Source organism: Akebia trifoliata, chromosome 13 (assembly GCF_017979445.1).
Source record: "Akebia trifoliata isolate Shusen 1 chromosome 13, ASM1797944v1, whole genome shotgun sequence".
NCBI lineage: Eukaryota > Viridiplantae > Streptophyta > Magnoliopsida > Ranunculales > Lardizabalaceae > Akebia > Akebia trifoliata.
Window position 1 is genome coordinate 3,996,230 of NC_141387.1, and position 23,965 is coordinate 4,020,194.

At 37.1% G+C, this 23,965-nt stretch overlaps 3 protein-coding genes and 1 pseudogene across 3 annotated transcripts; 3 read left to right on the forward strand and 1 right to left on the reverse strand.

Annotated features, from left to right (window-relative positions):
• The first annotated feature begins 1,340 nt into the window (after nucleotides 1–1,340).
• LOC147387390 (G-type lectin S-receptor-like serine/threonine-protein kinase At1g11300) lies at nucleotides 1,341–7,148 on the forward strand. Its single transcript, XM_086421578.1, is given in 8 exon segments — nucleotides 1,341–2,201; nucleotides 2,204–2,878; nucleotides 4,430–4,628; nucleotides 4,931–5,294; nucleotides 5,375–5,585; nucleotides 5,789–6,026; nucleotides 6,487–6,637; nucleotides 6,730–7,148. Coding segments are annotated over 8 exon segments (2,808 nt in total). The 5' UTR covers nucleotides 1,341–1,537; the 3' UTR covers nucleotides 7,036–7,148.
• Nucleotides 7,149–8,433: 1,285 nt separating this feature from the next.
• Nucleotides 8,434–10,219, forward strand: LOC147387391 (G-type lectin S-receptor-like serine/threonine-protein kinase At1g11300 pseudogene; annotated as a pseudogene).
• A 2,807-nt stretch (nucleotides 10,220–13,026) lies between these two features.
• LOC147387392 (uncharacterized) lies at nucleotides 13,027–13,503 on the reverse strand. Its single transcript, XM_086421579.1, has one exon. The coding sequence runs from the start codon at nucleotides 13,501–13,503 to the stop codon at nucleotides 13,027–13,029; it is 477 nt and encodes a 158-aa protein (XP_086277705.1).
• Nucleotides 13,504–18,361: 4,858 nt separating this feature from the next.
• Nucleotides 18,362–23,076, forward strand: LOC147387393 (G-type lectin S-receptor-like serine/threonine-protein kinase At1g11410). The gene is made up of 5 exons (XM_086421581.1): nucleotides 18,362–18,433; nucleotides 21,159–21,314; nucleotides 21,399–21,518; nucleotides 22,459–22,599; nucleotides 22,741–23,076. The coding sequence occupies exons 1-5, from the start codon at nucleotides 18,362–18,364 to the stop codon at nucleotides 23,074–23,076; spliced, it is 825 nt and encodes a 274-aa protein (XP_086277707.1).
• The last annotated feature ends 889 nt before the right edge of the window (nucleotides 23,077–23,965 follow it).

Here is a 23,965-nt window from a genome sequence, read left to right on the forward strand (position 1 = left end):
CCTAAGTTTTGGATAAATGTTAGATAAACTCCTGAAGTTTCAAAGAGATGTCATGCATCATGAGTTGTTGTTTGCAAGCAAGTTTTGTCGCAACAAACACAACTAAGGGCGTAGGTACACTGGGGTGATGGGGACGAGTCGTTTTTTGCTCAAGACTCCTCAGCATTTGCCACATCACACATACAAAGGTAATTTTGTAACTAATAAGGGTATTTTATAAATTAAAAAGGCCATTCAATACACTTGGGTACATGCGATTGGTGGATCCCAAATTTCATTAAGTAAGGTACTTTTCTATGGAGACTATAGCCGTTAATAGGATACATGGCACAACGTGTAATTTTGATTAAAGGTATTTTTATTCTTTTAAGGAAAATCATAATAAAAAAGAGAATAGGGAGATTATATGGGAGAAAAATTTTGTTTCTCTCCTCAAATATAAGGAAGAGCTGTAATTTTCTAATGTCTCTTGACATATGTTAGAATCATTACTTTTTTACTCTTGAAATATTATTTAACGATCATATTTACAAAGATAATAACAGTAAATGCATCAGAACAGTGGGGAAATATTCAAATACCTAAAATTTCCTCCTTCACGATGTCGAATGAAACTATCTATGAAATCGTGCACTATGTGAGTCATTCTTAACCGAGACTTAGGAGGTTAAGCTCCGTCTCAAAACCTTGTGGGGTTAGGAGTAAAGCATTCCAAGATTAGAACATTTCATTGGGCATGAAGAAGCATTGGGAACACTAATTTCCTTCTTTGGAACATTTTCTTTTTCCGTAACCCCTTCGTCCTAGCACAACGTTTCACTTTTGATTCTTCATGAAAAAGTTCGAGGAGCTAGGATGCATGCTAGTTTCATATGACCTGGTGGAGTGGCACAAGATCTGCCTCTTAGCTCATGTCGAGATATTTACTGACTATAATAGATTGGAAGGTGACAATTCCTATTTTTCTATTTCAATTTTCGAGAATGAATATAGAAAGTGAAGACGGTGGATCAAGTGTTAACACTCAATTAAAGACGTATTGGGATTTGGCAAAAGCAAAGCTTTGTGGTTATCACAGTTCAAATTACATATGACTAGCGTACAACTTTACGATGTATCTTGGGAAAAAGAATGTATGATTGTAATAGATGTACGGGGATAGGGAGACAGTTGGAGTTCCTCTTAGACTTGAATAGGGTGTCTATATTTCCTTTCAAATAAGGCTAAAATGAGAAGACTTGACGCCTAGTACAAGACACGGTTTTAACACATGTCACGTTAAGGAGTCAATTGAATAACTTCTTCACAAGTCATTAAATAACTTCAAAATCCTTAAAGAATAACAACGAATGTACGCAATTGGAAACGCCGTTGATGTTGCCTGGGCACAGAAATATATAATTCTGTACTCTTGCCACGTAAACTGTTTATCTAACCGCGTGCATTCATGACTACTCATCCTCAAAGTCAAAAGTAAGATTAGGGGCCTCTGCAAACAAACCCACCCTTCATCTTCCACTAGCGCCATGTATCTTCCATGGCACTTTCTGGTTTCTTCCTGTCAAGAATCTGTGCAGTCATGGGTTTTGTTAGAACAAATCCAACATCTATTCTTCCACCTTTTATCTTCTCTCTCTGTCTCCTCACCTTAAATCTCTGCACCCCATTAGAAACGATCACACCCACCCAATACCTCAAAGACCCAGAAACCATTACTTCTTCTGACCAAATATTCAAACTAGGCTTCTTCTCCCCCATTAATTCTACAAACCGTTACATTGGAATTTGGTACAACAAGATTCCTTCACAAACAGTTGTATGGGTTGCCAACAAAGAAAACCCATTAACAGATTCTTCTGGAATTTGTACAATTGGTGATGATGGAAATCTAGTAGTTTTAGATGGTCAAAACAAAGTTCTTTGGACTACAAATGTTTCAGGTATCACTTATAATACAAGTGCTGAGTTATTGGAGTTTGGGAATTTAGTTTTGAGAGATAGTAATAACAAGGGGAGGATTTTATGGACGAGTTTAGAACACCCTTCATCCACTCTCATCCCAAACACGAGGTTTGGGACTGATTTAAAAACAGGGGAGAAACAAGTCATACAATCATGGAAAAGTGATTCTGATCCTTCCCATGGAAGTTTTTTTATGGAACTTGACCTTACGAGCATTCTTCAGATCAAACATGGAATGGGTCTCGTCGATATTGGCGAAGTGGTCCTTGGAACAAAAGGGTCTTTATTGGGGTACACGATTTGCATTCGGTTTATCACCATGGATTCAATGCTGTTCTAGATGATCAACAAAGAAAAATGTATATAACTCTGTCTCCTGCTAGCAGTACCTCTTTGGTAAGGTTTGATTTGAATTCTCAAGGGAAATTTATTGAGAACGATTGGGATGAAAGGGAAGAAAGATGGATCGAGAGCTGGTCGGCACCTCATACAGATTGTGAAGTTTACGGAAAGTGCGGGGCTTTTGGAAATTGTAATGCATTGAAGTCACCAATTTGTAGTTGTTTGAGAGGTTTCGTGCCCAAGTCGATGGACGAATGGGGTAAGGGGAATTGGTCAGGTGGTTGTGTGAGGAGGACACAATTGCAGTGTGAGAAAAATAACACGATTGGTGAAGAGGTGAAAGAAGATGGGTTTTTGAAGCTGAAAAGGATGAAAGTGCCTGATTTTGCAAGTTGGGCGAGCGCCGGGGACTCATACGAATGTGAGAATGGGTGTTTAAAGAATTGTTCTTGCACAGCTTATTCGTTTGATAATAGTATTGGGTGTATGTGGTGGAGTGGAAATTTAATTGACATAGCTATGTTCGCCAAGGATGGTGTGGATCTTTACATCCGTTTAGCACATTCAGAACTCAGTAAGTCATCCCCTCCCCCCCCCCCCTCCTTTTCTCCCCTTATAATGCCATATCTAGCCAGTAATAGGCTTCGAATGTGACTCTATTTATTGCAACTAGCATTGCTATATCCTTCAGATACAATGGGAAATCCAAGAAAGTGTAAAAATTTAGTCTGTATTGTAGTCTACACTTATTACCCAAATATTGGATCATGGGCAATAATATTTTGAGTTTTGGTTATGTATGCCTTTGTAAAAATGCTACTCGTTTGGGGTTGCAGGATAGTGAATTCGAATGGGGAAATTTGGGTTTTTGGGTTTGAGAGGTCTAAGAGAGAGGTATAAGGAGAAATCCAGAGTTGCAATTTCTCTGTCACTTGTTTAGGTTTGGCGAACCACGTAAATTTTGTTATATTCTATGTTAGTGTTATTTTTTTAAAAAAAGGAAAAAAATAATTATATATATAGGATTGGGATCCGTATACACATAAAGCTACAATGTATTTTGTCTTATATAGGCAAAAATGTTTGGAATGGGCTGATTTTTTGTGAGGATGATCTCTATGGTGAGGAGATCATCCCTGCCAAAAATCAGCCCATTATGAAACTTCTAGCCCCATGTTTACAAGTTGAAAAATTATAAGACTGTCCAATTTTTGTAAATCACTTTTGATGGGGTTAGAAGTTTTGGAATGGAATGATTTTTTGCAAGGATGATCCCCTCACCACAGAGATCGTCCTCACAAAAAATCAGCCCATTCCGAGCCTTTTTAACCATATAAGACAAAATGTTATAATTTTATGAGTAGCTTTATGTGTTTACAGAACCCCACCCATATATATATATATATATATATATATATATATATATATATACACATTTACAACACATGGGTAATGTTTGGAATGCTGATTTTTTGTGAGGATGATCTCTATGGTGAGGAGATCATCCTTTGCCAAAAATCAGCCCATTAAAACTTCTAGCCCCAGTTTACAAGTTGAAACAAGACCGTCCAATTTTTGTAAATCACTTTTGATGGGGTTAGAAGTTTTGGAATGAAATGATTTTTTGCAGGATGATACCCTCACCACAGAGATCATCCTCACAAAAATCAGCCCATTCCGAACCTTTTTAACCATATTGACAAAAACGTTTAGCTTTATGAGTAGCTTTATGTGTCTACGGAACCCGACCCTATATATATATCTTTGTGGATTTTTTTGGGGTTCCATGCTTACAGTTTTTGTTAAAGTTTGTTTTCATTTTCGTTTGTTTCTCGTCAATTGGTATTGTTACATCTGGTTTTATTGCTGTGATCTGTAATCATTAGTGTTAGAATTGTCTTCCTCTGCAGTGAAGATCTGTTGATTAAGCTGACAATTTCATCTAATATAGTGGTCACAACTCACTTATACTGACTGATTTCTTAAAACTAGATCATGCAAAGAAGTCGTAATCACTGTACCCATAGCTATCACATTTAAATTTAGTTTCCATTGGAATCAACCCCTTGATTGGTTCTACCTTCTATTTTTTTATGCATTATGAATTTTGTTTTCTTTGCGGAAGGTTCACGGACAGTTATGAAGATGATGAAAAATGGGTTTGGGAGGCACCTCTCAGTCAATGCGACATTTATAATATATATGGGCCTTTTGGAACCTATAATGAGCTCAAATCACCAATTTGTAGGGAGGAGAATTGGATTGGTGGGTGTTTTAGAGTTCCAATGCAGTGTGAGAGAAGTAAACTTATATCAGATGAGATGAAAGGAGATGGCTTTCTCATGTTGAAAAGGGTAAAGTTGTGGGATTTTTATGATCATTTGAGTGAAACCAAAGTTCATGTTCGGTTTTCAGTCAAGATGCTTGTTTGATTTCTGTTGCCCTATTAATTATGATACTCGCATAACTAATGTTCATCATGGGATGTGTATCTAACCTAAATATCCATCCATTTAAATTTTGTCTAATCTAAACATTTTTTTCTAATAATTATTTTTTTATATGCAGGAGAAAAGAATTTTAAGAGATTTATCGTTTTACTTGTACTTATTGCTGGATCAATTAGCTTGAGTGCTTTAGCCTGCACTTTTTGTTGGTTGAAAACAAAACAAAGAGGTAAGTTCCTCTATATTCGCTGTTCTTTTTACACCCATGTAGGTAATCTTCGTACATTTTATTTTTCAATTTGTCAATTTTTCAATGTTAAATTTAAAATTGTAAAAAAGAAAAAGAAAGAGTTCGTAGATATTATTAATTCAGGTAAAATTATTGGGAAGTGCAGAGACTCTCCACAAGCAAATTTTCTCGAAGATCATGCAAGGGGAAAAGAAAGCCTAGAACTACCATTATTTGACTTCAGGACCATAGCAGAAGCTACAAACAACTTCACAAATAAGCTTGGGGAAGGAGGATTTGGTTCTGTTTATAAGGTAGTTCTTTAATTTATTAAATGTGCGGCATGGACCAATTTGAAAATGAACATTTCCTTCCATGGATTTTGTTTTTTTAGGGTAAGCTACTTGATGGACCTGAAATAGCGGTTAAAAGACTATCGAGAAACTCTGGTCAAGGCATAGAAGAGTTCAAGAATGAACTTAGGTTGATATCCAAACTCCAACACAGGAACCTTGTTAGGCTCCTGGGTTTCTGCATTGCAGGGGAGGAGAAGATATTACTCTACGAGTACATGGCTCATAAGAGTCTTGATGCCTTTCTCTTTGGTTAGTATACCCAAATACTCGTGTTTATTTGAAAGATTTTAAATTAAATATATACAAAATGCACCAAGAGTATATCACTAACATATTGATGTTACAGTCATATGTTAATGGTATATTTTACTAATTACCTGTATAGGGATTAGAAAGTTGAGGTCCTAACTTAAGCTTATTGACAACATATCATAATATGGTATGCACGTTAGATCCAACCAGGCGAGTATTGCTAGATTGGAGCAAACGCTTTAGCATTGTTGATGGTATTGCTCGGGGGCTTCTTTATCTTCATCGTGATTCTCGACTAAGAGTGATTCATCGGGATTTAAAAACCAGCAACATTCTTTTGGATGAGGATATGAACCCCAAAATTTCAGATTTTGGCATGGCAAGGATATTTGGTGGAAAGCAAACACTAGCAAAGACTAAAAGAGTTGTTGGAACATAGTAAGTATCACTTCATGAATTAACCTTTTTATTTGGTTATAGTCCTTATCATGCAATGTCTACAAACATGAATTCAAATCCACTATTCATGGGAGTCGTGTTCGAAATCCCAATCGACATATGTCCCCACATCGGCCTCATTTTCCATATATATAGATCATCAATTTTTGGGACACTTGGGGTTAATGTGTCCAAAGGAATTGGGCTTCCACCTCTGACTCTCAAGAGTAGATGATCCGGTGTCCTCAAACATATATAATGTTTTCATGGTTCTCTCTGCATAAACCAGTTGAAAGAGAACTTTTTTTTTTTGGTGGTCATCTAAGATAGAAGAAAGTTTAGGACCCTCTCCCAAGACTATTATTCCTTATTTTAGTGCTTTCTCTACATTGAATATTCAATGAGTTCATTGGTCTTTCTTTGATATACTTAGAATGTAACTCTATACAATTGTATGCAGTGGGTATATGTCCCCAGAATACGCAATGCGAGGAATATTTTCTGAAAAATCCGATGTATTTAGTTTTGGAGTCTTGTTATTAGAGATAGTGAGCAGTAAGAGGAATACAAGCTTAAGTCACAATGAACATTCTTTATACCTTTTGGAATATGTAAGTATATTTCGTTTTTCATTTGTTTCTACAATTTACAATCCAATTGTTTCTGAAAATTTTCAAATTGGAATACTTATAATTGTTCTCAGGCATGGAGGTTGTGGAATGAAAACAAGGCATTGGAATTGATGGATCCATCATTGGTTGACACATATTCTCCCATAGAATTGATGAGATGCATCCATATAGGACTCCTTTGTGTGCAAGAACACGCAATTGATAGACCAAATATGTCTACAGTAGTTTTCATGCTTGGCAGTGAGACAACTCTTCCTACCCCAAAGCAACCTGCGTTTACTCTCGAGAGAATACAAATGAGCTCCAATTCACCTTCGAATACAAGTGGAATGGTCTCAATAAATACTGTTTCCACAATGTCAGTTGAAGGACGCTAACTTCTTGGTGCTCTTGATTTCCTTGATCACCTTGTTTTCTTAATATGTTGTAGATCAATGTGAATTTGCAAATTCTTTACATCAATAGCTTTTCCATGGCAAATTTTACTAAACTTGCTTATAATTGCCACCATCTGTTTGGGTAAGGGTTTTTTTTTTGTGTATCTGTGTGTGTGCGCGCGCGCATGCATGCTTGTGTATGTATGTATGTGCGTGCATGCTAACTACAAGAATTCAGAATATTATTGTTTCAAAATTGAGCAAGACAGAATACATGACCTATAGTACTTTGTGGTGTGACCTGAGATGCAAATGATTAAACCTCATCTTTAATCCTTCGTAAACTCATCTTCAACCACCAAAAACACATGATTTTTCTTTCCAAAACCAGGTCATCTACAAGCTCTACAACCTCTATGTGAAATTATTTTAATCTATTTTACTCATCTTCAATACATTGTCTTCAGCCTCACCTTAATCCATCTAGAAACCCTTGATTTTTCTATCCGAAAGACAAAAGTTCATCATCTTCGATTTCAGAATTCAAATATTTTTCCTGAGGTTTGAAGTGGACAGAATCTCAAGTCTAAAGAGGATAGCAAAGTTCACTTGGTACCTCATCTTTCAATCCACTGTTTTCAACCTATCTTATTCCTTTTAGAACCCTTGATTTTTCTATCCAAAAACCAAGATAGAAACTTGAAAAACCATGATAAACATCTCATTCCTTGAGAATCCTCATTTTCAAACTGATTTTGGGAAGAAAACAGAGTAAAAAATCTGAAGTTGAAGATGAGGGCATTTAAGAGCACTATTCTTTTTTCTTTTTTTATTGAAGAAAGAAGAAGAAGAAGGGAATCTCTCTATTTTATTTTTATTTTTGTTAAAGGATGAAGAAGTAGGACTGAAACTTTTTTTTTTTTTATCTTTAAGAGTGCCATCATATCAAATGAAGTGGAAACAGTCATCCCAAACTTTAAATAAGTCAACTTGGCTAATCTTTTAAGCAAAATTTGGTAAAACATCCCATATTATAAGTTAATTCTATAGTCGTATTATACAATAATGAAGAGTAAAATCATGACCCATGTAATATTATTTTTATATCTATGGGGACTCGTTCTGCTCATAAACTGCTGTCTAAAAACCTGAGGTTCGTTAAGAAGTCTGTGCCCACTTCAAATTTTGAAGGAACCCTCTTCGTTACAACTCACAAGGCATTTTGAATTTTTCTTATACCCTTACATTTCTGTCAAAATCTGAAATACCTCCTTGGAAATGCCATGTGTAATCCATTATGGAGAGGGTTCCTTCAAAACTTTGAAGCGGACTAATGCCATGCGTAATCCATTATGGAGAGGGTTCCTTCAAAATTTTGAAGCGGGCAGTCCGCTTCAAAGTTTGTTTTCCTTCCAGTCAAAATGAGGGTTCTGGTCAGCTGCCCTTCACTTCTTGAAAAAAGATTTGAAGCGGGCACGGAACGCTTCCCAATTTTGTTGAAAATATAGAGTCATGAAATAAATTCAAAGCGCCATGTCTTGTAACAAGGAGGGTTCCTTCAAAATTTTGAAGTGGGCTGCCCGTTTCATAGTCAGAGTCTCTCTCTTCTTCTTCTACTATCAATCACAGCTTTCTTCCAGTCAAGAACCTTTGAAGTTATGGGTTTTAGTACACTAAGTAGTACTATTCTTCCTTTGATCTTCTCTTTGTGTTTTATAAGCTTAAATCTCTGCTCTGGAATACTAACCATTACACTCACCCAATACATCAAAGACCCTGAAACTGTTACTTCTTCTAGAGAAATCTTCAAACTAGGCTTCTTCAGCCCAAGTAACTCTACAAACCGTTACTTTGGAATTTGGTATAACAAAATTCCTATACAAACAATTGTATGGGTTGCCAACAGAGAAAACCCATTGACAGATTCTTCTGGAGTTTTTACAATTGGTGATGATGGCAATTTAGTAGTTTTAGATGGTCAAAACATAGTTCTTTGGACGACAAATGTTTCTGATATATCTTATAATTCAAGTGCTGAGTTATCGGATTCGGGGAATCTTATTTTGAGAGAATTGAATTCCAATGAGAGGATCTTATGGAAGAGTTTCAAACACCCATCACACATGATTTTACAAGGCATGAGGTTTGGCACCAACATGAAGACAGGGAAGAATCAAGTTATAAGATCATGGAAAAGCGATTCCGATCCATCCTATGGAAGCTTCTTTATGGAGCTTTCCCTAGTGAACATTCCTCAACTATAACATGGAATGGGTCTTGTCGATATTGGTGAAGTGGTCCATGGAACCAAAGTGTCTTTATCAGGATACAAGATTTGTACTCGGTCTATCACCATGGATTCAATGTCGGTCTAGATGATCGAGAAGGAAGTGTTTATGTTACTCTTTCTGATACGAACAATTCCTCCTTTGTAAAGTATGATTTGAATTCTCAAGGGAAATTAATCGAATATGGTTGGGATGAAGGGAAGAATCAATGGGTTGAAAAATGGTTGGCTCTGCATATTGATTGTGAAGTTTACGAGAAATGTGGATCTTTTGGAAGCTGTAATGCATTAAAATCACCAATTTGTAGTTGTCTGAGAGGTTTCAAGCCGAAGTCGTTTGAGGAATGGAGTAAAGGAAATTGGTCAAGTGGGTGTGTGAGGAGGACCCAATTGCAGTGTGAGAGAAATAACACCATTGGTGAAGAGGGGAAAGCAGATGGATTTTTGAAGATGGGATGAAAGTACCTGATTTTGTTAATTGGGTGGGTGTTAGGAACTTGAAGGATTGTGAACAAGAGTGTTTAAAAAATTGTTCTTGCTTAGATTATTCTTATGATAATGCCATGCGTGTATGTGGTGGAGTGGAAATTTAATTGATATAGCGAAGTTTGCCAAGGATGGAGTTGATCATTACATCCGTGTCGCACATTCAAGCCTTGGTAAGATCGTATTTTCTTTACAAGGCTGTTCTCATTCCATGCCTTGGTTTTTCTTTTTCCCGTATTTTTTCTTTATTAATTTTCATTTCTAGTTCAAAATCAAAGATAATTTTGATATCTAGCTTCCTGTTCTCATGAATATCATATTTTGGGGTAATTGGGGTATTAGAAACAAAAAGTTATCTTCTTGCATCTCTGTTGATCATTTAAAATTTTGTCTAGACTAAACAAATTTTTGGCTTTACTAATCAATTATTTTTCATATACAGGTGAGAAGAAATTTAAGAGATATATCATTGTACTCATAACCATTGCTGGATCAATTACCTTGATTACCTTTGCATGCATTTTGTGCAGATTGAATAAGAAATGAAGAAGTAAGTTCCTCACACAGCAAAACGTCTTACATTTTAGGTTTGAATTAATCAATTTTTCAAGTCTCAATTTCAAATTCAAGTAGAGATTTGATCGATTGTAATTTTTGCTAAATAAATGCAGAGATAAAGATGTGAACTAAGACTTTGGGCAAGTCGAACTCGTTCCACAGGGACAATGAAAATTCAAGGATTCATTCGGATAAAAAGGCCAAAACAGAATTTAGAAACAAAAACAGATTAGTTTTAAAAACAAAACAGAGTTGTAGTAGAAACTAAATTGAAATCTAAACAGAAAATAAAGATTGAAATTCTAAGAGAGAGGGATTAGAGAGTTCAATGTAGCCTTTGCAAACCATCCACAATGCAGATTAATTCTGAATCTAACTCAATCCATAGATCGGAAAGTGCAGTCGTTTAATCAACGAAAGTAACTAAAAGTTATTCATGTAAATCCTAATCTGATTGAGATTGCTTAATCTATATTCCGATTCTTCACAGAGCATAGCCATTCTTGAACTTATCTAAGTAATGGCTATCAAAGTTGAATCAGAAATATAAGCTAAGGGATCTAATCAAAGAAGAATTTACAGAATGTTTAACAAGATAAGCAAGAATAATGAATTTGAAACTACATTAAATGGATGGACTTGCTCTGGCATTATTGAACTCTCTAAGGAGATTCTAGCCACTCATTGCAAGATTCATAATTGCAACAATACTAAAAGTAAGAAGATAGATGGAAAGAAAATGTAAAATAGAAATGCAACTTGATTCCTTTCTTGATAATCTCTCAAAAGAGTTACAATAGAGCCAATGGCTTAATCTTGATGCTCTCACTACACTCAAAAGCTCACCGAAAGGAAAAATTACAGAAAAGAAAGAAAGAAAAATCAGAAATTATGGAAGAAGAGAAGAACCAATTTATCTAAAATCAACCTCCCAATTTATAATGTTCGTATTCGGGTAATCAGGGTGGTTTGGCGGATAATTCGACTCAAATGACCCAATCAGTTACAACCACTGAAGCTTCTGTAAAAATCTCGAAGATAAATTCCTTGAAATGACCGCGGTGCGGTCTTGGCTAGCCGCGGCGCGGTGACGTGGCACCCAAAATCCTGAGATTTTGTCGGATGTTTCCTTTTTGCTCACATGTTGTAACAGTAATTGTTACACTGTTTGTTGGTTTCTGATTGTGCCCTTTTTACCTGAAATTAGTAACAAACTATTGTTAGCCACATTAATTTGGGATTTAATAAAATTTATTATTATTTTAAGGGAACTAGTATTTATACGATGGTAATCTCGGTGAAATTACGGTCCCAAAGTGAGATTATTGGGACCTTATCACACCCCCAAACCTCAATTTTGCTAGTCCCGAGCAAAACTTAAATAAAAACAATTCCTCTTTCTGAGGTTCCCGACTGCATTTAGCTTATGCAGTAAGCCCTTAAACCCCTAGGTTACTCCTAGTGGACGAGTTTGACTCGTGAGGGTTTGCAGTGAATATACCACAAAATTCTAACATTTTAAAAGATAACAACTTCAAAATTATTGTATATAATGCCATCACACCAATTTTCAAAAATCAAGTCAAGAAATTCTTTTTATTCCTCATTTTCAGAAATATCTTGAGTGTGTGCACAAATTTTTCTGATTGTAATATAGATTTTTCGGAACAAGGTTTCCCTTCTTAACTGCTAAGATGGTTGGGTCTGCCTAACTTCTAACTCGAAACTGAGCCTCCTGTCTGGGATTGTGAGAACTATGGATGTTCACTTTAATATCTCTAAGGGGCTTTATCTGTGATATTCCAGTGTACTCACGTTTTTACCATTGACGGCTTTCACCCTACTGAACTATTTTGGTCTCATTGGACTCTTTTCACAATTTGCACTTTTTCAGTTCTAACCTTCACATCTTTCTGCTTTTCTTTTCAACATTTTTCATGCTTTATCATTTTTTCGATATTCTTTTTTCAAAAAGCAGGTAGCCCTTTTCAAGGTACCCAGTCTAATCCTATAGTTGCTGTCTCAAAAATATCAACTACAGTTCTGTTTTTCTTCTATTCAGCCAACCAAAGGACAAGAAGGTCAAAGTTCAGTATTTTTCAGGCTTTCCCTCTCATTCTAGACGGCGAAGAAGACAACTCTTAATCCAAAATAACCTTTTCACTACAATCAGAAGTGACGTGAATTTTATTTTTCAAAATATCTTGTTTTTGAGGAATAAGAATTTATAAACAAATTGGACATGAGCCTGGTTTAAAAATTCGTATGATGACAGTACATATAAAAATTTTGATGAAGGTATTTTTGAAAATGTACCGAGAATAATGTACAAAAAGTGAAAAATTGAAATGTGCTATCCCACACCCCCAAACCTAAATTTAGCATTGTCCTCAATGATTAAAGAGTAGAGGTGTAAAGTACACCTGAAAGCAGATGTCATTACGTTGCAAAAGTCGTAGGTACAACCAAAAGAAGTGTTCCACACAGGGTGTAAAAGTGAAAAGCACACTACACAGGGTGTATACCTACAAGAAAATGAGTGAATGCAGAAAGAATTGAAAAATAAATCCTATATGGTCACGTAGAATATGTACAGAAATCAAGGGTTGCCTCCCGAAGTAGCGCTAAGTTTAATGTCTTCAGCCAGATATGAGATTGAGCTAATCCTGGTACACAGGATTACTCAAAAATGAATCTGTTTCGGATGAATGAGGGAGAGTCTGAAATGGCTTCAGCCTTTGGCCATTTACTTGAAAAATATTTCCATTGGCTGGATTGAACACCTCGATGTTTCCATGAGGGTGAATATTGTGAATCAAAAATGGTCCAGTCCAACGAGACTTTAATTTCCCTGAAAATAAATGAAGGCGAGAGTTATACAGGAGCACTTTCTGGCCTACGTGGAAAGATTTTCTCTGAATGTGCCTATCATGCCAGATTTTCGTTCGATCTTTGTATAGCTTTGCGCTATCGTAAGCATCATTCCTTAATTCTTCCAACTCAGTAAGTTGGAGCTTTCTAAGCTCGCCGGCCTTCGCTAGATCAAAATTTAAATGTTTGATCGCCCAATAAGCTCGATACTCAAGTTCAACTGGCAAATGATAGGCTCTACCAAAGATTAACCGATAAGGGGACATTCTTATTGGAATTTTGAACGCTGTTCTGTAGGCCCACAAGGCATCAGATAATCATAAGGACCAATCTTTACGAGTCGGATTGACGATTTTTTCAAGAATGGTTTTGATCTCACGATTAGAAATTTCGACCTGCCCACTAATTTGTGGGTGATACGGGGTAGCTACCTTATGAGTGATTGAATATTTGCGCATCAAACTTTCAAAAACTCGGTTACAGAAATGTTTTCCTCCATCGCTAATGATAGCACGAGGGGTACCGAATCGGGCAAACACAGTATTTTTGAGAAATTGAACAACAACCTTATGATCATTCGTTCAACAAGTTGTGGCTTCAACCCATTTTGACACGTAGTCGACTGCGACTAAAATGTATTGGAATCCGTGTGAAATGGGGAAGGGACCCATGAAGTTAATACCCCAAACATCAAAGATTTCGATGATCAAAATTGATTGTTAGGGCATCTCATTTCTTCGACTGATTTTTCCTAGACGTTGACATCTATCATAAGATTTAGCAAAGAGATGAGCGTCACGAAAGATTGTGGGCCAATAAAAACCACACTGTAAGATTTTAGCTGCTGTTTTCTTCCTCCAAAATGCCCACCACAAGCATGATTATGGCAGAACTCGAGAATACCACTTTGTTCTCTATCATCAATACACCGACGAATTATCTGGTCTGGGCAGTACTTAAATAAATACGGATCATTCCAGAAGAATCATTTAGCTTGGGCGAGGAAGCGCAGGTGATTTTGTTTACTCCATGAGGTAGGAGTTTGACCTGTCACCAGGTAGTTGACAATGTCAGCATACCAAGGTGTGTCAGAAATAGAAACTGCCATGATTTGCTCGTCAGGAAAATTTTCAGAAATTGGGAGAGAGTCAGATAGAGTTTCAACTACTAGCCTAGATAGGTGGTCTGCAACCACATTTTCGCATCCCTTTTTATCTCGAATTTCGAGGTCAAACTCTTAAAGAAGAAGGATCCATCTTATCAACCTCGTTTTTGCATCCTTCTTGATAAGAAGGTATTTCAGCGCTGCGTGATCAGTGAAAATAACTACTTTGGACCCTATAAGATAGGAACGGAATTTATCTAAGACAAAAACTACTGCTAGTAATTCCTTTTCCGTGGTGAAATAATTGAGTTGGGCATCATTAAGCGTCTTGCTGGCATACTGGATTACATGGGAGAGTTTTTCAACTCGTTGCCCCAATACAACACCTATAACGTAGTCGGATGCATCACACATCACCTCAAATGGGAGATCCCAATTGGGTGGTTGGATAATAGGTGCTGAGGTCAACTCAGTTTTTAGCTTCTCAAAGGCTGATAAGCAAGCGGTAGAAAACTCGAAAGAAATGTCTTTAATTAACAGATCACACAGGGGTTTTGAAAATTTTCCAAAGTCTTTGATGAACCTTCTGTAAAACCCTGCATGCCCTAGGAATGAACGGATTTCTTTCACAGTTCTAGGTGGAGGCAAATTTGCTATAAGATCAACCTTGGCTTTATCTACCTCAATTCCTTTGTGGGAGATAATATGTCCTAGAACTATCCCAGAGGTAACCATGAAGTGACACTTTTCCCAATTTAGCACGAGATGCTTCTCTCGACATCTTTTCAAAACTAACTTCAAATGATCCAAACAGTCATCAAAACTCGACCTAAATACAGAAAAATCGTCCATGAAGACTTCAAGAAAGTCTTCGACCATATTAGAAAATATACCCAACATGCACCTTTGAAAGGTGGCAGGAGCATTACATAGCCCAAAGGGCATACGTCGATAGGCGAAGGTCCCAAATGGACAGGTAAACGTTGTTTTTTCTTGGTCTTCTGGGGCTATTGGGATTTGGTTGTATCCCGAATATCCATCAAGAAAATAATAATAGGCATGACCGGCTAAACGTTCAAGCATCTGATCGATGAATGAAAGAGGGAAGTGATCCTTATGTGTCATCGTATTCAATTTTCGGTAGTCTATACAAACTCGCCATCCGGTTTGGACTCGAGTAGGTATGAGTTCATTATCCTGATTTGTCACAACTTGTGACACCCAACTTTTTAGGGACAACCTGAACTGGACTAACCCATTTACTATCCGAGATGAGGTATATAATACCCGCATCTAAAAGTTTGATGACTTCTTTTCGGACGACCTCTTGTAACACCAGATTGAGTCGCCTCTGTGGTTCTCTCGATGGTTTGAAATTTTTCTCAAGATGAATTTGATGCATGACCACAGAAGGACTGATGCCTTTGATATCAGCTATGGTCCACCCAATAGCTTCTCGATTTTTGCGCAGAACGTCAAGTAACCGATTTTCTTGTGATTTTTCTAGAGTAGGGGAGATAATGACAGGGAAGGTTTCAGCATTACCCAAAAATGCGTATTTCAGCGTATCAGGCAATTGCTTTAACTCGAGCTTTGGAATTTCTTCTACTATTGGTGATGACGAGAGAGAGGACAGACTCTGAATTTTTGGCTGCCAATCCATCATAGGGACAGATTCAAGAAGAGAGTTCACCTCCCTGATGGATTTCTCAGTATCGAACTCAAGGCCGAATTGGCCAAAATACTCTTCTAACGGATTCTTGTTCTCCACTTCCTCAAAAGTGCTACTGATTAGGGTGTCGATCATGTTGACTTCTTCCAAATCATCAATGTCAGTAGATTGAAACTTATTTTGGAAGACATTCATTTTGACCTTCATATCCCCAAATGATAGGGTCATGATACCATTGCGACACTTGATGACTGCATCAGAAGTGGCTAAGAAGGGTCTTCCTAAGATGACTGGAACATGAGAATTTGGGTTAATGACAGGTTCAGTGTCAAACACTACGATGTCGACAGGAAAGTAGAAATCCTACACCTTGATAATCACATCCTCCACTATTCCTTTGGAAATCTTCACCGATCTATCTGCTAGACTCAGAGTGATATCTGTAGGTTTAAGTTCACCTAAACCTAATTGCTGGTAGATTGAGAAAGGAAGAAGATTCACACTAGCCCCAAGATCTAATAGACATTTCTCAATCATCGTATCTCCAATGTGCACAGAAATTGTAGGACAGCTTGGATCCTTGAATTTAGGAACAATTATCTACTGAATCAGACAGGAAGACTGGGCTGTCATCACAGCCTCTCTTGGCACAGGATTTTTTCGCTTCACTGTGGTAAGATCCTTGAGAAACTTGGCATATGAGGGAATTTGACGAATTGCGTCAAGGAAGGGAATATTTATTTGAACATTCTGGAATACTTCTAAGATTCCTTCCAATTGTTTTCCCTTTTTGTTGTCTAGAAGTCTATGAGGGAACGGGGCTTTGAGAATGATCACTCGACTCTCGAGAGGAGGAGGTGTTTCCTTAGACTGGTCTTCTTTTTCTGTGGAAGGTGCACTAGAGGTTGTTTCTTTGGATCGAACCTCCTCAGGCATTTCAACTTTATTGTCCACCAATTTGTTAGATCGTAAGGTGTGGATGGCTTGGACAGAATTAGAGGGACCTGCCTGACTATTGATTTCATACTGTCCTCTTGGAACAGTTCCTGCTGGATTTGGCACAGTTTGACTAGGAAACTGGCCTTTATTTTTCTCTCCTATGGATGAAGCTAATTGACCCATCTGAACCTCTAAATTTTTGATTGCTTGCGCAGTGACCTGGTTGGTCTGAGACGGGTTCTGGGTAGTTTGGATTTGTTGATGTATAAGTTGCTGTTGTTGCTTTAATATCTCAGCCATCATTGATTCTAATGCTGAGTTTGGTTGAACAACTGGAGGAGAGTAATTGGTCATAGGGTCGACAACGATCGCCCGTTGATCAGAATTTTGAGGTGAAGAATAAGATTGTTGCGGAACCAAAGATAGGTTCGTACTAGCATGAGTTTGACGATTGAAAATTTTTTGAAACCCTGGAAGACCTCCTGATTGGATAGGTTTATTTTGTCGATATGAAAAATTGGGGTGAAACCTATTATCGGGATGGTACGTCTGACTATAGGAGTTAGGAGTGGGTTTCCTGTATGTGCTGTAATTTCCAATAGCATTAGCTTGCTCTGACTGCGAGAGAGTCAAGGTGGGACAATTCTCCGTAGAATGATTGAAATTCTCACACAGCTGACATGATGAAAATGTCTCTGTGGCTACTTGTAGAATTGGAGTGGCTTCTTGAAAGTTGGTTTTGACACTGAAAGCGTCAAACTTTTTGTTGAGATTTTGTAAGCTACTCACAAGGCTATTCATGACATTCTTAAGTTCAGGATCAGACTTAACCTCATACATGCCCGGCTTCTTGACTCCTAAATCTCCTCTATCAAAATCCCCTATGTTTGTGCTCCAATTTCGAGCATTCTCAGCCAATTCAATTAAGAATTCATAAGCTTGATTAGGAGTTTGATTCATGAATTTACCCTGATGCATAGATTCAAGAAGAATACGCTGGGCTGTTGGGAGACCTCGGTAAAAGAAATCAACTAATTGGGCTTTGTCTATCCCATGATGTGGACACTTGACAAGAAGGTCATTGAACCTTTCTCAAGTCTGGGAGAATTCTTCATCCGGTCTTCCCTTGAAGTTCCGAATGGCATTTTTGAATTGTTCCGTCTTCGCCATAGGGAAGAATTTGGTCATGAATTTTCTCGACAACTCATCCCACGTAGTGATAGAGTTTGAGGACAAAGAGTTTAACCAAGCCGCAGCATGGTCTTCAAGAGAGAGTGGAAATAACCTAAGCTTGACATTCTCATCGTCGAGGTGACCATTTTTGAATGTCTGGCATAAGTTCAAGAATTTATTGAGGTGATTGTACGGTTGTTCGCTTTCGAAACCGTGAAATTTGGGCAACATATTAATGGTGGCTGCCCGTATTTCAAATTGTGCCACGTTAGCAGCAGGTAAAATTATACATGATGGAGGGTTGGCAGTAATAGGTGCGAACAACTCATTGAGCATTCGTTGATCCTCATTGATGTGATGAGGTAAAAGTGGATGTGGATCCATTTCTGGGATTGGTGGAGTGAGAACGGTATTGCTTTCTCGTCTAACCTTAGGTAGAGGGTAAGACCTTGTGATCTCCAGATCAAATACAATTGGATTTTTCTGCGATTTCCTACCTAACATACACTACCAAATTGCACACAATAGGAGGGAGAAATTCACACGTGAAAACTGGGTGCCTATTACTAGACAGCTCCTAACTGGTTCAAAGGATTAATCAAAGCCTCCAACCCAAATCTCTGAAATCGGAACAGCCAGTTTAATCTCCAGAGGAGAGGTGGCGCACAATGCTGAGCAAGGGCATTCTTAGATCACCTCTCGTCTTGAATAGACGTAGTCTATCCCCTGAATTCACGTAGAACTATAGGGCAAGATTTTGCTTAGGCACTGTTCACGATCAAGAAGTACAATTGGTGCAACTTTTGATTAGCTTTGCTTAATGAGCTCGATGGAACCTAGAGTCCAGTCTAATAAAATTTTAATTAATCTATTTGCTGTGAATTTGATTTTCCTAGAAAGGCAAGATATCGGTAATGAACTCCGATTCTTATCTTATGGTGCCATCCTCGTAAGGGTGCCCTTGTTACTATGTGCAATCCAATGTGTACAGATTAGTCACTCAAAAGTAATACAGAAACTCACTAGCGAGTGATGCGTGAGTGTTTCGAAATTTACCTCCCGTTCTAGACGGGGGATGATCAAGTTGAGTCGACTCGGGCCACCAACACCAAATTTGGTGTACGAACCCGAGGGGCTGAGATAGTTTTGTCCCACTATCGTCCGTCCCTAAATCTATTACAATCCGAACCCTCTCGGATACTATTAAAATTTAATACAAGTTCAAGTTCCTAATACAAGTTGGTTTCTAAAAAATAAAATGCAGAGAAATTTGAGGTTGCTGATCTTCTTAGTGAGGAAATCAATTCAGTGGATAAAAATTCCACGTGTCGCCTTTTTCACCAATTTTCGTTGACTTCCATTAAGTCCTCCACCTGAAAATAACAAATTTATTCAAATCAGAATACTAAGAAAAAAAATCAATATGACCATTACAATATCCATGATGTCAGAAGCTTGTTCAACAAAAATCAGCAGAAAATATTTCCACGTCACCGCGGAGCACCTAGGGGCAACCGCGGCGAGAAATTTTTTTGATGAAAATCGATTTTTCAAATTGGAAATGGTTTCTGATATCTTGAGGATTGTAATGAAATTTTTTCAATTTTTTTCTATTCGTTTGGCTTCTGTTTCAAGCAAAACACGTTTGGTTCTGTTTCGGATACTTTCCGAATTGAAAAATGAATCAACTCGCTGTCCCTGGCAGCGGCGCCATTTTGATCGATTGTAATTTTTGCTAAATAAATGCAGAGATAAAGATGTGAACTAAGACTTTGGGCAAGTCGAACTCGTTCCACAGGGACAATGAAGATTCAAGGATTCATTCGGATAAAAAGGCCAAAACAGAATTTAGAAACAAAAACAGATTAGTTTTAAAAACAAAACAGAGTTGTAGTAGAAACTAAATTGAAATCTAAACAGAAAATAAAGATTGAAATTCTAAGAGAGAGGGATTAGAGAGTTCAATGTAGCCTTTGCAAACCATCCACAATGCAGATTAATTCTGAATCTAACTCAATCCATGTAGCAAGTCATTGCTCATGGATCAGAAAGTGGAGCCGTTTAATCAACGAAAGTAACTAAAAGTTATTCATGTAAATCCTAATCTGATTGAGATTGTTTAATCTATATTCCGATTCTTCACAGAGCATAGCCATTCTTGAACTTATCTAAGTAATGGCTATCAAAGTTGAATCAGAAATATAAGCTAAGGGATCTAATTAAAGAAGAATTTACAGAATGTTTAACAAGATAAGCAAGAATAATGAATTTGAAACTATATTAAATGGATGGACTTGCTCTGGCATTATTGAACTCTCTAAGGAGATTCTAGCCACTCATTGCAAGATTCATAATTGCAACAATACTAAAAGCAAGAAGATAGATGGAAAGAAAATGTAAAATAGAAATGCAACTTGATTCCTTTCTTGATAATCTCTCAAAAGAGTTACAATAGAGCCAATGGCTTAATCTTGATGCTCTCACTACACTCAAAAGCTCACCCAAAGGAAAAATTACAGAGAAGAAAGAAAGAAAAATCAGAAATTATGGAAGAAGAGAAGAGCCCCTTTCTCTAAAATCAACCTCCCAATTTATAATGTTTGTATTCGGGTAATCGGGGTGGTTTGGCGGATAATTCGACTCAAATGACCCAATCAGTTACAACCACCGAAGCTTTTAGAAGCTTCTGTAAAAATCTCGAAGATAAATTCCTCGAAATGACCGTGGTGCGGTCTTGGCTAGCCGCGGCGCGGTGACGTGGCACCCAAAATCCTCGAGATTTTGCCTGATGCTTCCTTTTTGCTCGCATGTTGTAACAGTAATTGTTACACTGTTTGTTGGTTTCCGATTGTGCCCTTTTTACCTGAAATTAGTAAAAAACTATTGTTAGCCACATTAATTTGGGATTTAATAAAATTTATTATTATTTTAAGGGAACTAGTATTTATACGATGGTAATCTCGGTGAAATTACGGTCCCAAAGTGAGATTATTGGGACCTTATCAAGATTATTGATTCGGGAAAAATTATAGGGAACTATAGACTCTCCACAGGCAATTTTGTTGAAAGATCATGCAAGGGGAAGTGTAAGCACAGAACTACCATTCTTTGAATTTGGGACCATAGAAATCGGTACAAACAACTTTGCGATTAAGCTTGGGGAGGGGGGATTTGGTCATGTTTATAAGGTAATCTTTAATTTATTACAATCTAAGAAATGTACAGGTTTGAAAATGAACAATGACTTCCCATGAATTTGTTTTCTACTTCAGGGTATGCTACTAGATGGACAAGAAATAGCAGTGAAAAGACTATCGAGAAGCTCTGGACAAGGCATAGAAGAGTTCAAGAATGAACTTAAGTTGATATGCAAACTCCAACACAAGAATCTTGTTAGGCTCTTGAGTTTCTGCATTACAGGGGAGGAGAAGATATTACTCTGAGTACATGCCTCATAAAAGTTTGGATGCCTTTCTCTTCTGTTAGTATACCCAAATACCCTAGTGTTCATTTGGAATATTTTGAACTAAGTATATTCAAAATGCATTTTTTGGTCAATTAAACCAAGAATCTAGATCACTAACATACATATGTTGCCAGTATATGTTAAATGATATATTTCACTAATTACATGCATGGAGATTATAAACTTGATATATTATAATGGGTGTGTGCATTAGATCCATCTAGATGAATGTTGCTAGATTGGGGTAAACGCTTCAAAATTGTTAATGGTATCGCTCGGGGGCTTCTTTATCTTCATCGTGATTCTCGACTGAGAGTGATTCATCAAGATTTGAAGGCCAGCAACATTCTTTTGGATGAAGATATGAACCCCAAAATTTTAGACTTTGGCATGGCTAGGATATTTGGTGGGAAGCAAACACTAGCAAATACTAAAAGAGTTGTTGGAACATAGTAAGTATAATTTCATGACTTTACCTGTTTACTTTGTTATTTTCCTTAGCATGCAATGTGTACAAATCCTCTATTCGTGGACATTGTATTGGAAATCCCACTCCTTAAGACAAATTATAGACGTCTGTCCCCCTCTAATGGCACCATTTTCCATAACTAGACCATCTGGTGCTAGTCTGAAGGAGTTGGGTTTCAACCTATGGTTCGTAGGAGTGGAGGATCCGGTCTACATATACAAATGTTTGCATAGGTTATGAAATTTGTTTTTAGTTTTCTCTGAGTAAACCAGTTGAAATAGAATCTTTTGGGCCAAGGTACTTTATGGTTATCTGATAAAGAAAAAAGTTTAGGACCCTTTCTCTCAGTTTGTTATTCCTTGTTTTAGTTATTTTCCTACATTGAATATTTAACCAGTTTGTCAGTCTTACCTCATACCTAGAATTTAACATCTTTACAATTGAATGCGGTGGTTATATGTCTCCAGAGTATGCCATGCGAGGGATATTTTCTGAGAAATCCAATGTATTTAGCTTTGGAGTCTTGCTATTAGAGATTGTGAGCAGTAAGAAAAATACGAGCTTAAATCACAATGAACATTCTTTATATCTTTTGGAATATGTGTATTTTGTTTCTATAATTTGCATTCCAATTGTTTCTGAAATTTTTTTAAGTTGGAATACTTATAATTGTTTTCAGGTACGGAGTTTGTGGATTGAAAACAAGGCATTGGAATTGATGGATACATCATTGTTAGACACATATTCCCCAGTGGAATCGATGAGATGCATCCATGTAGGACTCCTACATGTGCAAGAACATGCAATTGATAGACCAACTATGTCTACAATAGTTTTCATGCTCGGCAGTGAGACAACTGTTCCTACCCCAAAGCAACCAGCATTTACTCTCGAGAGAATACAAACAGGCTCTGATTTTCCTATGAATATAACTGGTATGGTCTCGATAAATAGTGTTACCATTACATCACTTGAAGGAAGATCATGTGTTGGGGCTCTAAAGTTGATCTCGTAGTTTTTATTTTTTATTTTTTCGTATTTGACATAAACTGCTATAATGTCCAGCTCACGTGCCAGGATCTGTGCACATAACATACTAAACTTGATTCATTTAATTTATCAAGTTCTTAATATCGATAGTTTTTCATAGGCAATTGACTAGCTTGCTTACACTTATGTCACTTTATGTGTTTGGGTACGGGAACTAATACCACACGATAGAGTAGATATATCTTCCCATCCAAACAGTCCCTTTAGTATCTACCTGGCTCAAGCCATGCGATTCTAACTATATTTTTACATCCTACATGTCAAGATTTACAAATTGAGTCCTTTAGTTTTCTTCTTTTCACCTTGATTTCTACCATGCAGGACTGCCAGTATATTCATTCAAGTGTTCTTAAGTTAGTTTTAAGAGTAACAAAGGTTTGGCTTACATGGTACACCTCTTCTTTCGTGTTTGAAGTGTCGTTCAGAAAGAAAAACTAAAAAATTTCCTTGGCATGTTGAGCACATCCAGAAGTGTGAGATTAAAAAATTCGAGTGTTTGAAAGAATTCAAAAGATTCTCGTCGTAAAATTGGGCATTACTCAGAAAACATCAACCAGAGTACTCTGTGTTGTGAATGTAAGATGCATAAACCAATCACAACATCTTTATCACTAGGTGACGCTTTCTCTAGAACCTTTTGTACTCTTGTGATTTCGATAAAAAAATGGAGAATTGTTGCCTAAAATACATTATGGATTACATTGGGCCTTTGATTCCATGCGAATGTGATTGACAGATTCTTCTCTCTTTTTACTGGATTTTTCATCCAAGTTCACAAGATCAAGTAACTTTATAAGCGTGTGGGAATAATATTTACTCGATGATTGGATCAACCAACATTATTGATTAATAAG

What these genes read in the sequence shown, in the direction of transcription:
- LOC147387392 (XM_086421579.1), bottom strand. Translation starts at nt 13,503, where the DNA reads ATGTCCCCTTATCGGTTAATCTTTGGTAGAGCCTATCATTTGCCAGTT.
- LOC147387393 (XM_086421581.1), top strand. Translation starts at nt 18,362, where the DNA reads ATGGTGGCTGCCCGTATTTCAAATTGTGCCACGTTAGCAGCAGGTAAA. An exon ending in TACATGATGGAGGGTTGGCA is followed by an intron (nt 18,434 to 21,158) that starts GTAATAGGTGCG and finishes GAAAAATTATAG; the next exon opens with GGAACTATAGACTCTCCACA. An exon ending in AACTCCAACACAAGAATCTT is followed by an intron (nt 21,519 to 22,458) that starts GTTAGGCTCTTG and finishes ATATTTAACCAG; the next exon opens with TTTGTCAGTCTTACCTCATA.